Genomic DNA, 17,749 nt, shown 5'->3' with positions numbered 1-17,749 from the left:
AACATTGTCCGCTATCTGCACTTTCCAAAAATAATAACTTGTATTTGCGTTGCTGTTTCTGAGTCAAACTTTAATCGGACTTACCACTGCTGACTGCTCCCCCCCCCCCCCTCCAGCTCATAGTCTCCACAGGAGAGCTGTTGTGCTGGAAAAGGAGAGCTCTACATGAAACAGGGGAGAGGTGAAGGAAGAACAGCTCCATATGAAGCAGGGGAGAGGTAAAGGCAGAGAAGAAGTAAATAAGCGGGGCACCAGAGACGGGATCTGAAGACTTCCAGATATGACTCTGCAGACTCAAGCAATCCACAAAGCTCAACTGGAGAACAGCTGACCAACTGGACCAGGAGCAAAGCACTCATAACTAGAGGCTAAAAAGTGTGTCTATCCACCAGCTGGAGATAGACAATACTGAGTTGCTGGATTGGATGCCAAGAAAGATGTTCCAACTCAGCTTTCACTCTCCACCTGCTGGTTGATGGACACAGCTATCCCACAGGTTCTGGAATAGTGGGAAGCTACGTAATAGAAACACAGTTGTTCACTAGTAGTGCTGATCCTACACCCCGATGCCGAGCATGCCCTTATTATTACCTGAAGCTGGTAGGCCAGGTCCGACTCTGCCTTCTTTGTGTTCACCTCAATGTCATAGGCTGCCTTCTTCAGCTCAAAGTCCCGCTGTGCCTTGGCCATCTCAATCTCACTCAGGTACTGTGCTGAAACTTTCTCCTGCTTGGCCTTCGCTTCCTAGTGAGGACGGGAAAACAAACTGTCAGGGGATAGTGTGCACGCGTGTGTGTCACAAGCAGGTTTCGATGCTGATTGAGTTCCACAACTGAAAGAAAATGTTGCTGCAGCTTGTTAAGTGTGTTGAGATTGTATTGTCTCTGCTGGAGTGGAAGAGGCAGGCACCCAACAAGTCATAAGTATAATGCTGCATACTTTATGCAGAACTCCTCACCCCCCTGCCTTAGGAGGAGAAGGACGAAACTCTGTCTCAGTGCGGGTGAGTATTTATTATTTCACGGCTCTTGGGTGAGGTTGTAGGGCATAAACTGAGCATCTTCAACACTCACATAAAAAGGTAATTGCTTTAAATGTTTAAAGAGGCTCGGCCTACGCACTACCGTGTAGAGGGGCCACCTGTTTGTTTGTTTTTTTTGTTTTTTTAATTCCTTGCTCGACACTACCAACCACCTCTGCTGACTTCTTGATCCACTTTCCAACCCCACAAATGTCCCTGATGGCCTCTGACCCTGGATCCCTCCCCTATATTGAAGATATACTTGTTGGCTCCTTATAGCCTCCCTCTCCCTCCCCCCCACACAATATGCTGGAGGCCAACTGGACCTCCTTGCTACACCCCAGAAACCCTTCAAACCCCCCCCCCCCCCCACAATGCACCTCCATTATTGGGAGGCAGGAGCGATGCCGGCTCACTCCTGTCTCTACACTGCCATCTTGGAAAATAATAGTGTCAAGATGCACTGTATGGGATCAGTCTGCCCAGTAAGAGAATAATTCCTTTACTGGGTAGACTGCCTCCTGAGCTTCACCTCACATGACCCTCAGGGCTGGCTTAAAGATTCAGTGTGAAGGGAAAGACAAAAAATTGTGCTAAGTTTCAGCTCTGTTTTTCTTACACTGGGAGCGATTTTTTTATTCAATTCTTTGTGTGTGATTTCATGATGACTGCACTGTTCTTCAGTGCAGTGGTTTTACTCAAGATTTCCCTGCGCTAGAAGTCTTTTTCAGATCAGGACTCCACTGCAAGAAAATGTCAAGCAAATTGCTACATTAAAGCTTAGCACAGTTTACTGCATCAGCCCCTGACTTAGGGATGCTGAATCCCAGTCATCGTACAACAGCGACACCTAGTGGCTAGATTTAGGATCCATGATTGCATGATTCTGAAAGCAGGCCCTGGTGCATAACCCCAAACTAAGGGCTGGACCAAAACAAATTGTGAGGGGATAAAAAACATGAGAAAACATAGCCCTGGGTAGTTACCCACAGAGTTCCGATTCCAACCCCCCTCCCCCAACTAATTTATTATAAAATAAATTCCCCAATATGGGCTGAGGCTGTTAATTGTAACTTCATCTCTGATGTCACATAGCACTACAACCTCAGTGTGTTCCAGCGCCACAGTTGATTTTAAAGGGATGTTTCTTTTGAATTGTATCATCATGAACACAACTTAAGAGTTATCAAAAATGTTAAATCAGGAGTAGTGGCTATCTGCATGGCTGCCCTCAATATTATCAGTATTTGGCCAGGGGAACACAACTAAAACTCCCTGATCCATTTTTGTTCTGCAGTAAGAGCAGAACCCCCCCCCCCCCCCAAAAAAAAAAAAAAAAAAAGTTAAATAAAAAAAATATGGCTGTCGCAGCAGTAAACAGAGCAGATATGACTAGGCGATTCATATAAATAATGGAACCCTTTGACCTGGAAGTTGTTACCTTAATTCCAGCATCTCGTTTGGCTTCAGCTTCTCCTATTCTGGCATCCTTCTGCACCTGGGCTGTCCTGGCTTTCCCCAAGGAATGCAGGTAGTCCTAAAAAAAGGATGGTAAGGGGTGTGAGAGGACTTACCAGCTGCACTTTTCTTATACTTAATTGCCTCAAACTCCAAGTCTGATAAATCCCTGACTCTCTGTGTTACCTTGGAGCAAGTCACTTTATCTCCATCTCTGTCACTGCCTTTCTCTGTGTGATTTCAGGATGAGTTGCTTTATCTCCCTATGCATGAGTTTTGTTCCCCACTATGGGTCCGATCTTGGGAGTGTTACAGTATAGATGAGTGATGGGGGGGGTGAGGTGGGGGTGGGGGTGGAGACCTGCTCTCATTGTAGTGAGAACTCTGCTTTTTGAAGCTCATCACCTGGTCATCGTGAATGTCCTTCAGGGTGTAGCTGACGACACTGATTCCCATGTTCACCAGATCCGAGGAGGCAACCTTAAACACCTGTTCTGAAAACTTCTGTCTATCCTTGTAGATCTCCTAATAGCACCGAGACAGAAAGACAAGAGAATCTAAGTACAACTGAGGCCAGAGCTGGGACCAACCTTTTCTACACCAAGGGTAGATAATTAGAATTACACTCCACCTCAGGATTTTCCCCCCTTCTCTCTCTAATTTGAGGTTGTTTTCATTGTGAGAGGGCTGCATGGTGCGCCGTTCCTCTCAAGACCTACTGGGGTTCAGATGATAACAGATTAAACTTGTTTCCTTCTGCTAGTCTGTAGGTATATGTAGGGTGGAAGGGGGAGAAGGGGTGGGTTCAACCTGTGAGGATGGGGAAGGAAGAAGTGTCGCCTGATTCCCGTTGTCGCAAAACACCTGAGGCAGCTGCCCCATTCGCCAAGGTGAGGTGCTGCTGTACTGATTACCATCGAAGCAGCTGAAGAGAGGATTGAGGGAGGTAGATGTTTGTTAATGCTAGGTGTATATAAAAATATTGGGACAAAAAGCAAAACCTGAAAGAAAAGGAGACACTTAGAGCAGGGCAGGTTTTCATGATATCCTCGCCAGCTATGCATGAAGTAAACATTTATATATCGCATTTCTAATGTATGCAATTCTGCCTCATATATATTTATTGTGGGTATCTCAAACTGGCTCTGGGGTCCCCAGGACAAGGTTGGGAAGCCCTACAGTATGTCAGATGTGCTATAAGTTAAAGCTGGCTCCTGGCTGGAAGTTACCTCCACTGTCATATGTGCCATGATAGCTCTCTGGTGTCCCTCCAGCGTCTCGAGGGAAATCTGAGCCACTTCGGACTCCGATTTCCCCAGGAACATCTGACAGGCTGCAGCCAGCATCTCCTTGTTTTGCCCCTGGATCTTTACCTGAGAGAAGATGAGAGGACAGAAAAATAACAACTTTAGTATGATTTAAGATCAGTAACTAATTTCTATGAAAGGAAAAAAAAAAGTCAGGACAATTATTTTTCCTGGTTCTAGGTTCTAATCTCTACACACCTGTCCAAAGAAAGAAGAAGAGAGCATAAAACTGATTAAAGCAAGGGGTAGAGAGCATACTGGTGGGTACCTGAGCAATACCGGTGACAGAGATGGGGACCCCATGCCTTGTGTACACCTTCTCGCTCTTCACATTCAAAGTCAGTGTGTTCAGTGATATCCTGCCAAGCGAGAAATTGGGAGTCAGTCAGTGTCCACACCCCCCATTCCAACAAACAGCAGCAGTGACTCCCACAGAGTCTCAGAAGTATAGACAGCTCTCCTGCAATAACGACCTGCTAACAGTGATAGAACACAGCCTGGCCTTTCTATTCCATTCCCTTTCTACAAGCAATACGTTAATTAAAAAAAAAAACAAACAAAACAAAACTCTCAAGCACTTATTGGGGGTAAGTCGCAATAGATTACTTAAAGCTGGGCACCAGGGTGAAGTGCACTAAGTGTGGCAGATTCTATAATGGCAAGTCCGCAGTTATGCACTAACTTTAGAGACATAACTGCCCTGACCCGAGGCCCCTCCCAGGTCCACGCCCCCTTGTGGTTGCACGCAATGGATTTTACAAACACAATTTGTAGAATCACAAGGAAAGACAGTTACACACATAGGATTAGATTCTATGAACAGGGCCAAAAAATGTAAGTGCTGAGCGCTATTCTCTAAAGGATCCATGTCCTTTATAGAATAGCACTAAGGGCCAGATTCTGTATAAGGTGCCTAAAACATCCACACGATAAACATTTCCGCCTAAACATATTCTATAAATGACACCTAGATTTAGGCGTTGTATATTGAATACACTGAGTTGATATGCTAGCGCCTAAAACTCTGTGCCTCCATTTACACCAACAAAAATGTGGCGTAAATCCTTTCACGTAGATTTACATACACTGGGCCATATCTTGTAACTACGGTACATACGTAAATTTAGAATTGTCCATGAAATACCCATTTCTCTGCCCATGACTATGCCCCTTTTGAACTACACGCATTAGAATTTAAGCGCAGTTCATTAAAAAAGGTTCCAGAGGAGATCTGGGAAATTATAGACCGTCTAGTCTGACGTCGGTGCCGGGCAAAATGGTAGAGACTATTATTAAGAACAAAATTACAGAGCATATTGAAAAGCATGGATTAATGAGGAAAAGTCAACATGGATTTAGTGAAGGGAAATCTTGCCTCACCAATCTACTACATTTCTTTGAAGGGGTGAACAAACATGTGGATAAAGGGGAGCCGGTTGATATTGTGTATCTGGATTTTCAGAAGGCATTTGACAAAGTACCACATGAAAGACTCCAGAGGAAATTGGAGAGTCATGGGATAGGAGGTAGTGTTCTATTGTGGATTAAAAACTGGTTAAAAGATAGAAAACAGAGAGTAGGGTTAAATGGTCAGTATTCTCAATGGAGAAGGGTAGTTAGTGGGGTTCCCCAGGGGTCTGTTCTGGGACCGCTGCTTTTTAACATATTTATAAATGACCTAGAGATGGGAGTAACTAGTGAGGCAATTAAATTTGCTGATGACACAAAGTTATTCAAAGTTGTTAAATCGCGGGAGGATTGTGAAAAATTACAAGCGGACCTTACGAGACTAGGAGACTGGGCGTCTAAATGGTAGATGACGTTTAATGTGAGCAAGTGCAAAGTGATGCATGTGGGAAAGAGGAACCCTAATTATAGCTATGTCATGCAAGGTTTATTTTATTTTTTATTTTGTTACATTTGTACCCCGCGCTTTCCCACTCATGGCAGGCTCAATGCGGCTTACATGTTATATACAGGTACTTATTTGTACCTGGGGCAATGGAGGGTTAAGTGACTTGCCCAGAGTCACAAGGAGCTGCCTGTGCCTGAAGTGGGAATCGAACTCAGTTCCTCGGTTCCCCAGGACCAAAGTCCACCACCCTAACCACTAGGCCACTCCTCCACGTTAGGAGTCACGGAACAAGAAAGGAATCTAGGTGTAGTCGTTGATGATACGTTGAAACATTCTGCTCAGTGTGCTGCTGTGGCTAAGAAAGCAAATAGAATGTTAGGTATTATTAGGAAAGGAATGGAAAACAAAAATGAGGATGTTATAATGCCTTTGTATCGCTCCATGGTGCGACAGCACCTCGAATATTGTGTTCAATTCTGGTCACCGCATCTCAAAAAAGATATAGTGGAATTAGAAAAGGTGCAGAGAAGGGCGATGAAAATGATAAAGGGGATGGGACGACTTCCCTATGAGGAAAGACTAAAGCAGCTAGGGCTCTGCAGCTTGGAGAAAAGGCGGCTGAGGGGAGATATGATAGAGGTCTATAAAATAATGAGTGGAGTTGAACGGGTAGATGTGAAGCGTCTGTTCACGCTTTCCAAAAATACTAGGGCTAGGGGGCATGCAGTGAAGCTACAATGTAGTAAATTTAAAACGAATCAAAGAAAATTTTTCTTCACTCAACATGTAATTAAACTCTGGAATTCATTGCCAGAGAATGTGGTAAAGGCGGTTAGCTTAGCGGAGTTTAAAAAAAGGTTTGGACGGCTTCCTAAAGAAAAAGTCCATAGACCGTTATTAAATGGACTTGGGGAAAATCCACTATTTCTGGGATAAGCAGTATAAAATGTTTTGTACATTTTTGGGATCTTGCCGGGTATCTGTGACCTGGATTATCCACTGTTGGAAACAGGATGTTGGGCTCGATGGACCTTTGGTCTTTCCCAGTATGGCAATACTTATGTACTTAGAATACACTTAGCGAGTTGTGTATGTAAATTCTAATTATTGCCAATTAGTGCTCATTATTGCTTGTTAGGTGCTGTTATCAGCGCTGATTAGCTTGTTAAGCCAATTAAGTTACACACGTAGTTATGGAATATGCTTAAAATTCAGAGTGGAACGCTAGGCGCGCTATATAAAATCCAGGGGTAAGCGCATAAATAGTGCCTAACTTTAGGTGTCACTAATTATGCCTGCTGAAAGCTAGGCGCCAATCAAGTCTATTCTGTAAACATGCTTGTAAATTTTGGACACCCCCCTCCCCAGAAAAAACCCTGTCCATGCCCCCCTTGAAATTACGCGTTATAGAATACGAAGTGCGTGTAACTCCCACTTGGCAATGCGTGCTGATTTGTGCACACAGCTTTAGTCACCATATATTGAATTCGGGGGTAACTACTAATTTGCGCCAATAGCACCAACAGCAATTATAGCCTATTAACAATTAACCTCAATTATCACATTATCAAATTATGCGCATAGTTGCTCTTATTCTGTAACTTGCGTTTGAAATTTGTGTGCTAACCTCCAGATTATATGGTACCCAAAGTTGCGTGCTGAAATTTGGGCCTGCACCAAGTTAACAAGCCCTTAACTAGCAATAATTAGGCGCTAACAGATTATTGCAGTTAATTGGCATGAATTAGGATTTGTACATGCAACCTGTGCTATTCTATAAGACTTGGCGCCTAATTCTCAAAGTGTGTATCTGAAAATGGGATTGGTCATGGGGTAAGAGCTCAGCTTTTCTTTTTTTTTTTTTTTGGAGTAGTGGATCCATAGATTATGAAATCTGCTCATTTATGCGGACAGCGTGAAATATGCGCCGAGACAATTACAGCGCTTAAAAAAGCTCATTACTCAGGAACATTTTCAAGTTGGACTCCATGTGCTGGTACTGTCTCAGCTTGATTATTATAATTCTTTATATTCTGGCTGTTCCAAATCATTAATACGACATTTACAGATTTTGCAGAACGCGGCAGGAAAATTGATTTTCGACAAGCGCAAGTCAGATCATCTAATCTAAATCTGACAATTGCAGACCACACCAATCCCAACATGAGGTTCAAGGCGGTTAACAAATTAAGAGAACTCAGAACACGAGGAGCTACAAAATTAAGTCTGTAATTATGGCTGTACGTCTAGCCCCCTCTTTGGCCGTTTTCAAGTCCAAACTTAAAGCCCACCTCTTTACCACTGCTTTTGACTCCTAACCACTGCTCACTTGCCCTGTCCTTTTATCCTCACCTCTTTATTCCCTTAGCCTTAATTGTTCTGTCTTATCTAGACTGTAAGCTCTTAGAGCAGGGACTGTCTTTTTTGTGTATGGTGTACAGCGCTGCATATGCCTTGTTGCGCTATAGAAATGATAAGTAGTAGTAGTAGTAAAAGAAATAGAAAGTTAAAACACCTTAAAATTTATCAAATAAAAATGTTTTCAATTTTTTACACAATAGCATATAATTTACTTCTGATTGAATATATACAGGAAGCGTATTCCAAATCGTAATAGTTCGAAAAGAGAATATAGCCTCAAAGTGATGCTTTAGTCGAACACCATTACATACGTGCAGGTAGTTTTAATAAAAAAATTATCCCTCAACCGAGAACAAGGAAAAATATTTGAAAAAAATAAAACAATCAACTCTGAAATACTCCCAAATAAAACATAAACAATCATACAAAAAATACATGCCCTAAGAGGAAGCCAATGAAACCTTTTCACATGGTTAGTATTCTGTCATATTTTTCAAACAAAAAAAAAATCAAATGTACAGCTATGCTCTGTATCATCTGTGATTTATGCAAAAATTTGGCATTCAACCCAACATAAAGAGTTACAGTAGTCCAAATGAGACACCACCAACATCTGGTCCAATACTGCAAAGTGTGACTCAAAAATATAGGACCTAAGCATGTTTTACCTATACAGAGAAGCCTCCATTGGCTTTTATTGGAAGCTTGTTGCCGGTTCAAATTATATACTTTAGTACACAAGGCATTTTATGGGTCTGTTCCTGATTATCTAATAGATATCCTTATGCTGGGGAAATCAGGTCAATCTCTTAGGTTGCGAGACCAAGGTTTATTACAGTTTCCTACGCCCAAAGGAATTAGAAATAAATCAATCCATGCTATGGGTTTTGCTTATATTTCGGCGCAATGGTGGAATTTGTTGCTGACGGAGTTAAGATTAACTCGTAATTATTTGTGTTTTCGTAAACTGGAAAAACCCATTTGTTTGGATTATATTTATAGTAATATGTATGAGGTATCTATTTAGTAGTTGTTACTAATTGTTTAATTATGATGTTACTTCCTAGGTTGCCTAGTCTTTGTATAATCTAGGTACAGATATTTACACCTGCTCTTGAGCAGATCTAACAATTTATTGATAAAATTGCGCCTAAGCACACACCTGCTGGGCCTCTTAAACTTGGCGCTCCCTTAGAAAACTACCCTCAGAAAGTCGATCTAGGAAAACCCATTGTTTTTTTTTTGTTGTTACATTTGTACCCCGCGCTTTCCCACTCATGGCAGGCTCAATGCGGCTTACATGGGGCAATGGAGGGTTAAGTGACTTGGCCAGAGTCACAAGGAGCTGCCTGTGCCTGAAGTGGGAATCGAACTCAGTTCCTCAGTTCCCCAGGACCAAAGTCCACCACCCTAACCACTAGGCCACTCCGCCACTCTGGAGTAACTGTGGACCCAGCCATAATCAGTGGAAGCACCTTCAGATCTCTCTGCATGTTGCAGATACTCCCTGATTCTATAACTTGTTCCGACTGCACGGGCAAGTCACAGAATACCAGCACTTATGCGCATTATCTAGTGGAATCTATAGAAGTCACCCAAAGTTGGGCGACCAAATGCTTGTGCATTTTCACCTGAAACTCCTCCCCCCCCCCCCCCCCCCCCAAAAAAAAAAAGAGGGCAGGTCCTCCCGGACTGGCTGGCCATCCAATCCTAATCTCTCCGCCCTCCCACAATCCGAAGGCCTGGTGGTCTACTGGCGATCCCCAGTTGCTCTTGCCCCTGCAGGTTCCTCAGCCTCGCGAGACTGCCATGGGAGGTCGCGGCGGCCAGTTTGGGAATGGAGGCAGCATAAGCAGGATTTGGTTTCGGCCAGAAACAAAACCACTAGTTTTGATCAGCCTCTACCAGTAATAACCTTGATAGCTAAATTCTGGATGGCTTGAAATCTTTTATCATGTATTGTGGGAGACCACTGAAAAGAGAATTAGTGTAACGTGGAGGGGAATAATTGAACGGCGCCGGCGATGTATTTTGGCGGCGCCGCAAACAGCTGGCCAGACCCGTATTTTCGAAAAAGATGGACGGTCATCTTTTGTTTCGATAATACGGTTCCGGCCAGCCAAATGCCTTGAATTTGGCCGGGGTTTGAGATGGCCGGCTTCGTTTTTTTAGCGATAATGGAAAATTATGTCGGCCATCTCAAACCCTGGCCAAATTCAAGGCATTTGGCCGTGGGAGGAGCCAGCATTTTTAGTGCACTGGCCCCCCTGACATGCCAGGACACCAACTGGGCTCCCTAGGGGTCACTACAGTGGACTTCAGAAAAGCTCCCACGTGCATAGCTCCCTTACTTTGGGAGCTGAGCCCCCCAACCCCCCCCCCCCAAAAAAAAAACCCACTACCCACAAATGTACTGCACCCACTAAAACTGCTCCAGGGATCTGCATACAGCCTCTAGGACTTATTGCTGCTGTATAACTTTGGCACACCAGTTCACACCTGAAGACTAATCTCTCTGAAAAAGTCCTTTCTTGAAATAACCACGTTTACTCACAGTTAACTGCAGATCAGAGGTTGTGCCCCACTGGCAAAGAGTCCCCTGGGACTAAGATTAGCAGTAGGTCAGAGCTGGCACAATGGTGTACAATGCCCTCTTTCAGCACCATTCAAGGTAAGAACTACGTTCTCTGACGTGGGTAACACAGGAAAGGGATCTAAAACTGTCTTACAAAAATGGCCACTACCGCATGGACTACAACAGGAAACAAAACGGGGCACACTCTGGCCCAGTAAGCAGGGGGAAAGCACCAGGGGAGTAGAGCCTACCAACTACCAATACCTATACCCACCACAATGCATTGCTGATGTGACTCTGCAGTGCAAATAACAGAAAAGGTGCCACACTCACCCCAGAGCCACATCACAAGCAGGCAAAGGCTGTCGGAGGACAGAACACATTCTGCTGTCATGGAGGTGGGTACGGCATTTGAGGCTGGCAAAAAAGTATTTGTAACCTGTTTTTTATGCTGGGAGAGGGTTGGTGACCACTGGGGGAGTACGGGGAGGTCATCCCCGATTCCTTCCGGTGGTCAGTTTGGCCACCTTTTTGAAGCTTGGGCCTGAAAAAAAAGGGACCAAGTAAAAGCGGCCAAATGCTCTTCATCGCCGGGTTTTTTTTTCCATTATGGGCTAAAGGCGACCATTTCGTAACCACGCCCATGCCCGCCCAAGTCCCGCCTTCGGGTCGCTGCCAACACACCCCCTTGAACTTTTGCCGGCTCTGCGACGGGAAAGCGGTGGTGTCAAAATAGCGGCTTTTGATTATACCGACTTGGCCGCTTTTGCGAGATCGCCGGCCATCTACCGATTTGTGTCGGAAGATGGCCGGCGATCACTTTCGAAAATGAGCTGGATAGTAACATAGTAGATGACGGCAGAAAAAAGACCTGCACGGTCCATCCAGTCCGTCCAACAAGACAAACTCATATGTGCTACTTTTTGTGTATATCTTACCTTGATTTGTAACTGTCATTTTCAGGACACAGACCGTACAAGTTTGCCCAGCATTATCCCCACCTCCCACCACTGGCTCTGGCACAGACCGTATAAGTGTAGTTTAATCTATTCACTGTTAGACCACAGACCTTCATTGCATAAACTTGTGTAGAGTCTCGATTATACGACCTTCGCTAATCTGACCGGCTGGTATATCCGACAGGAAACCCCTCCCCCTTGGTGACATCACATTTGTTTCTATTCAAAATCTTTGTTTTAGAACAATTTTTAAAAATTGGGAACTCTTTGCCTTTGTTTGAGTGGTTTATGCAGTGTTTTCTGTATTATCCGACAGTGGGTCAGTCTTGTTTACACTGGATAATCGAGACTGGATCTAAAGGATCTGATCAGGCCTAATACCCCATGGCAATATGTGACTCAAAACAAGATGACGCCTAATATCTTTAAGGTGGAAACAAGAATTAGATCCTGTCCCAAGAATTTGGGGCGAAATAGAAGGTAATTATACTAGAATTACTTATCCACAACACCTTAGATTTTGAAAGATTCAGTTTCAATCAACTATTATTTAATCAGTTGGACCATTTTATCTAGACAAGTGTAAGAAGATGTGCTCGAATAGGGTTTACAAAGATGACTAGTTGAACATCATCAGCAAACCGTGTACTGTATAACTTGAACACATAATTTTGTGCACTAACCCCTCAGATTCAATATATAGCGCCCAAGATGCCCACGCAAATTGAGGAAAAAGCCCTTATCAATAATTAGGTGCTAACAACCAATCATTGAAGTTAATTGGCACTCAGTATTTCTCCACTACTACTACTATTTAGCATTTCTATAGCGCTACAAGGCGTACGCAGCGCTGCACAAATATAGAAGAAAGACAGTCCCTGCTCAAAGAGCTTACAATCTAATAGACAAAAAATAAAGTAATCAAATCAATTAATGTGTACAGGAAGGAGGAGAGGAGGGTAGGTGGAGGCGAGTGGTTACAAGTGGTTACCAGTCAAAAGCAATGTTAAAGAGGTGGGCTTTCAGTCTAGATTTAAAGGTGGCCAAGGATGGGGCAAGACGTAGGGGCTCAGGAAGTTTATTCCAGGCGTAGGGTGCAGCGAGACAGAAGGCGCGAAGTCTGGAGTTGGCAGTAGTGGAGAAGGGAACAGATAAGAAGGATTTATCCATGGAGCGGAGTGCACGGGAAGGGGTGTAGGGAAGGACGAGTGTGGAGAGATACTGGGGAGCAGCAGAGTGAGTACATTTATAGGTTAGTAGAAGAAGTTTGAATAGGATGAGAAAACGGATAGGGAGCCAGTGAAGCGATTTGAGGAGAGGGGTAGTATGAGTAAAGCGACCCTGGCAGAAGACGAGACAGGCAGCAGAGTTTTGAACCGATTGGAGAAGGGAGAGGTGACTAAGTGGGAGGCCAGCAAGAAGCAGATTGCAGTAGTCTAAACGAGAGGTGACAAGGGTGTGGATGAGCTGGCTGTGCACTATTCCATAAGGCACGGTACCTAACTCTTCTAGCGTGCAACTCACCAGGGGGTGTGGCCATGGGCGTTCTGAAGTTGCACGTACAATTACAGAATATGGCCTCCATGCACCTAATTTGGGCATCAGCAGGCGTATGTGCAACTCCTAACATTAGGCGTGGGAATCAGCGCTAATCGCAATTGTTTTTCCAGCACTCATTTTTGAGCGCCATTTATAGAATTTTCCTCCTGTGTAAACATAATAACATAGTAGATGACGGCAGATAAAGACCTGCTCATTCCATCCAGCCTGTCCAACAACTGGGCATTGCAAGTTTATAGAATGAGGTCGTTAGCGTGCAAGTACAAGGGAACCTACAAGCGGCTGGCGCATGGCGAGTCTCCCAGTTACAGGTTAAAATGCCGCATTGAGGAACCAAACCTCAATAGACAATACGTAATCATGCCCGCATACAGGCGTGCCATTGACTTATGCTAGTCTTCTGTAAACGAATCTGGGGACACAGATGCAGTTTTAGAACTGCACCCCGGGTGCACGCTGCTGGAGGGGTGCAGAGAGCAGCCGTGCGCCTGTCGGCTCCGCTGGTTCCCTGCTCCCTCTGCCTCAGAACAGGTTACTTCCTGTTCTGGGGCAGAGGGAGCCAGCGGAGCTGACAGCCGCGCGGCTGCTCCCAGCAGCTGTGAATGCACCCGGGGGGGGGGGGGGGGGGTGCGCAGCTGTGATCCGCCCGGGCTGGCAGCCGACCTAGGTACACCACTGAGTATTGGCCCACCCCAGTTGTGGTGCCCAGTTACAGAACTGTCCCCATAGCCTTTGGTAAATGCATGCAAACAGACGGGTGCATTACCTACCTCTGAATCTTCTGCACACAGGGAAACACAAACACCCGACCCCCTGCCACCATCACCGGGGGACTCCTGCAGAACCCTACACAGAAAAAAACATGGAGACGTGACAGGCAGAAATAAGCAAACAGCAGAGATGACCAGTGACTAGTTGTGCAGAGTAGACTTTATTAACTTCAAAGACGAGTTGACACCGGCCAAGTTTCGGCTATAAAGGCTTCATCAGGAGTCTCACATCATCTAGACCACTGTTTCCCCAAGTCCAGTCCTGGAATACCCCTTCAGGCATATTTTTAAAGCACTTAGCCTTCCAAAGTTCCATAGAAACCTATGGAACTTTGGAAGGCTAAGTGCTTTGAAAATATGCCTCCTTGTCAGTCAGGTTTTTGGGATATCCACAATAAATATGCATGAAAGAGATTTACATATAATGGAGGCAGTGCATGCAAACCAAGTTCATGCATAGTCATTATTGATATCCTGAAAACCTGCCTAGCAAGGGGTACTCCAGGACTCCCCACCCATGCTCTTAGATCAATCAAAAATACTGCACAATCATATCAGAAACTGTACCTTTTCAGTACAAGGTCCACTTTTATGGATTTCACTCCTGCTTCAGTCATCTTAAACTCCAAATAAACTTGAAAAACTATCTTTTTTTAGATGCTTATACATAGGGTGTTGACCTATGTGGGTCCTGCAGAGGCAAGAGCGTTCTTTTATATATAACCCCCCCCCCCCCCCCGCTTTCTATCAAATATTGTAGTTACACCCATTTCCCCCTGTAGTGGTATCTTTTAACACACTTTCTTTTTCCTATTTTAGAATGTAAACTGCCCAGATGGCACTGCCATAGAGTGAGATAAAAAGTATGAAATAAACTTGGACTTGCAAAACACGGATCTAGACTGATGGTTTACAATAAATGGGACTTGATATACCACCTCTCTGTGGTTTTTGCAACTACATTCAAAGTGGTTTACATAGTATATACAGGTACTTATTTGTACCTGGGGCAAAGGCGGGTTAAGTGACTTTCCCAGAGTCACAAGGAGCTGCAGTGCCTACATAGGTGTGATCGCCGAGAGCGAAAGTTAAAACCCAGTGGCCTAAAAGATAAGGCACTGGCCTACTAAACCTGGGATTGTGGGTTCGAGTCCCATCTGGAGTGCCTCATCCACAGTGCCCCACAGCAAGATGGGCACAGCACAGGTGGCAGCAGAGCGACTTCCCTAACGCATACACCCCTGCACACCTCTATCACAGGGAAGGCTTCATATGCGTTGCCTGAGGGAGCAGGATTTAGGAACAGGATTTGACATGTAATAAAAGAAAATCCATCCAGCTATGACTCTACAGATATAGGTAAAATATATACCAGAATTATTATTTTGGGTTTTAACAAGAATAACTAACTTTCTCACCCGAAACCACCATAGCTTCATTTGGTCCACAGGTATAGAAAACCATCTTCAGCAGAGCTGGACTGTCTGTTGGAACAAGAGACAGATTATATGTGCCCTGAGACACCCTAACTATGAATACAGCACAGACAGATGAAGAGAGCTTAAGGAAGAAAAGAGTAACAATCCGAACCACCCAGCTGCAAGTACTGATTCTGCCTCTGCTCTAAAGGGATAGAGGACTGGTTGGTAAAGCCTGGGACTAACAGGGTCCTCAGCAGTGGGAGGGTGTAAGGGGGAAAAAAAAAACTTTGGAATGGGTTCACAGGGGTAGGGGGAGAGGGGTAAACTCTGGGAGAAAACAAGATCCTTAGCGGGGGGGGGGGGGGGGGAGGGGGTAAAGTCTGGGATGGGTACAGAGAAGAGGGGTGTGACTACAGCACAGATAGCTGCAAAGGGGCCTCAGGAGGAGCCCTCAGCACCTGAAAGCACCCAGAGTACAAATACTGCATGAGCAGCTTCCTGAGACACCCAAAGTGAAGTCAGTAAGAAAGGAGTGGCTACAGCACAGACAACTGCAGAGAGAGGAGACAATGCTAGCTACAAGACACCAACATTATGAAAACAGCACAAATGGATGGTGAGAGACTGTGGTAAAAGGTAACAGGACATTGATAGGAGGGTTTTTAAAAGTATGGGGTGGGGGAAGCAGCAAATAGGGGAGGGAAAAGAGAAAATCAGTCTAGAATTAGGGAATGGCCAGTCACCCCAGAATCTGAGGATTGAGGGGCAGGGGAGAGAACAGTTCTGAATCAAGGGCTTGTGGGGGAGAATCAACCAGCCCATAATCAGAAAGTTTGGTGGGGGGTGCAGGGGAGGAACAGCCAGCCCGCCAGCCAATTATAGGGGATCAGGAAGAGAGAAAAGAAAGCAGATGAAAGCTTGGCTCTTCAACCTGGCCTTTAATGGAAGAAGTAAATAACACTGCAGGACATGTTTATCCATTCCAACCCTAGCTAAGGTAATGTTCAAGCAACTTTCTTTAAACTGGTCCTTTATTTTCTTACTCCTGTTATTCTATCTATATGTTCCATATTTGCTTACACCCTATAATGGCTATTAAAATGTTTTATTGTGTTGACATTGTAACGTAGCAGATTACGCCATACTTTGTATTTTTGTTTGAATATTTTTACTGCCGTAATTGTCTATTGTTTGTTTTTGTTTGACTTACTCTTGCTGTACACTGCTTTGCGTGATTTCCTTCATAAAGATGGTAAATAAATCCTAATAAACAAATTATGAATACTCTAAAATTGGGGGGGGGGGGGGGGGGGGGGGGATAGGGAATAGACAGTCAGCCCTGGATCAAAGGGGCGTGGGTAAAATACAGAGACAACAACCTAAGATCTGGGAGGTATGGGTGAAACAATCAACCCAGAAGTGGGAAGGGAGGGGCAGTGACAGAAATTCAACTTATGGGGGCCTCCAAAACACAATTTTTAAACTTAAAACGGAGATACAACAAGGCCAAGCAGTAGTTAAGGGAGGGGAAGAGATAGCTGGGGGGGTGGGGTGGAGGGAGTTAACCGTCTGCTGAAGATCGGGCAGGGGAGACAAACAGCCCAGGATCAGGAATTTATATTTTTTTTGTTGTTTTTCTATCCAAAATGACAGCCAGCTCGGGGAAAACGGAAAGAGGAAAAGGCAGTCAGAAATACACATGCAGACCCTGCAGTCCCTGCCAGGGGCCCCTCTCCTCCCAACTCTTATTACCGTATCCGTACGTCTGTTGAATGCCTCTCCCCCAGTCATGCTTCAGAAAAGGGCATCAGTTAACAAGACAAACCATAAATCAGACCCCCTTCCTTTCCCATCACCTTGCAGCAATACACCGATGCTGCTGCAGCTTCACCTCTTCCCGGGATCTGGATCTCCGCTTTCCCCCTGCTTCGTCACCGCCCCCAGGGTGCCAATCCCCGCCCTGCCGCTGCCTCCCCCAGCCCAGGACTCGCCCTGCCCTGCCTGACCATAGAATAGCGCAATGGCGGGGGAGGGCCAGGCGGGGTTTAGCCCCCTCTGCTGGAAGGAGTGTCCGTGTGAGCTCGGGAGCAGAAAACCAACAACAGCCCAAAGATTTTTCATGCTGAAAGAAAGGTTCTCCGAGGACAAGCAGGCTGCTTGTTCTCACTGATGGGTGACGTCCACGGCAGCCCCTCCAATCGGAAACTTCACTAGCAAAGTCCTTTGCTAGCCCTCGCGCGCCCGCGCGCACCGCGCATGCGCGGCCGTCTTCCCGCCCGAAACCGGCTCGAGCCGGCCAGTCTTCTTTTGTCCGCACTCGGTACGGTCGTGTTTTCGCCGTGTCGAGCCCCGGAAAGTCGACCTCGCGCGTCCAATTGTTTGAACGTGGTTTTTTCCTTCGGGAAAGTTTTGTCATAGTCGGGAAGTGCTCCGGAAACCCCCCGCCGGGTTTCGTGTAAATC

At 45.2% G+C, this 17,749-nt stretch overlaps 1 protein-coding gene across 4 annotated transcripts in view; it reads right to left on the bottom strand.

Moving 5' to 3' along the window:
- LOC115466268 (flotillin-1) overlaps positions 1 to 17,234 on the bottom strand; it is a 39,808-nt gene extending 22,574 nt beyond the window's left edge. Inside the window, exons 1-8 of one of the 4 annotated variants that reach the window (XM_030197418.1) lie at positions 17,144 to 17,234; positions 15,285 to 15,350; positions 13,867 to 13,942; positions 4,055 to 4,145; positions 3,709 to 3,852; positions 2,885 to 3,004; positions 2,463 to 2,558; positions 592 to 744 (exon numbers count right to left, since the gene is read on the bottom strand). In XM_030197418.1, coding sequence (XP_030053278.1) covers positions 592 to 744; positions 2,463 to 2,558; positions 2,885 to 3,004; positions 3,709 to 3,852; positions 4,055 to 4,145; positions 13,867 to 13,942; positions 15,285 to 15,330 — 726 coding nt within the window. In that variant the 5' untranslated portion in view covers positions 15,331 to 15,350; positions 17,144 to 17,234. Of the gene's footprint in view, positions 1 to 591; positions 745 to 2,462; positions 2,559 to 2,884; positions 3,005 to 3,708; positions 3,853 to 4,054; positions 4,146 to 13,866; positions 13,943 to 15,284; positions 15,353 to 17,039; positions 17,124 to 17,143 lie in introns of those variants that run through there. The other 3 variants (XM_030197420.1, XM_030197421.1, XM_030197419.1) reach the window with 3 other exon arrangements.
- Positions 17,235 to 17,749: the final 515 nt, after the last annotated feature.

This window comes from Microcaecilia unicolor, chromosome 3 (genome assembly GCF_901765095.1).
Source record: "Microcaecilia unicolor chromosome 3, aMicUni1.1, whole genome shotgun sequence".
Classification (NCBI taxonomy): domain Eukaryota; kingdom Metazoa; phylum Chordata; class Amphibia; order Gymnophiona; family Siphonopidae; genus Microcaecilia; species Microcaecilia unicolor.
This window is presented reverse-complemented; position numbering and strand designations above follow the sequence as displayed.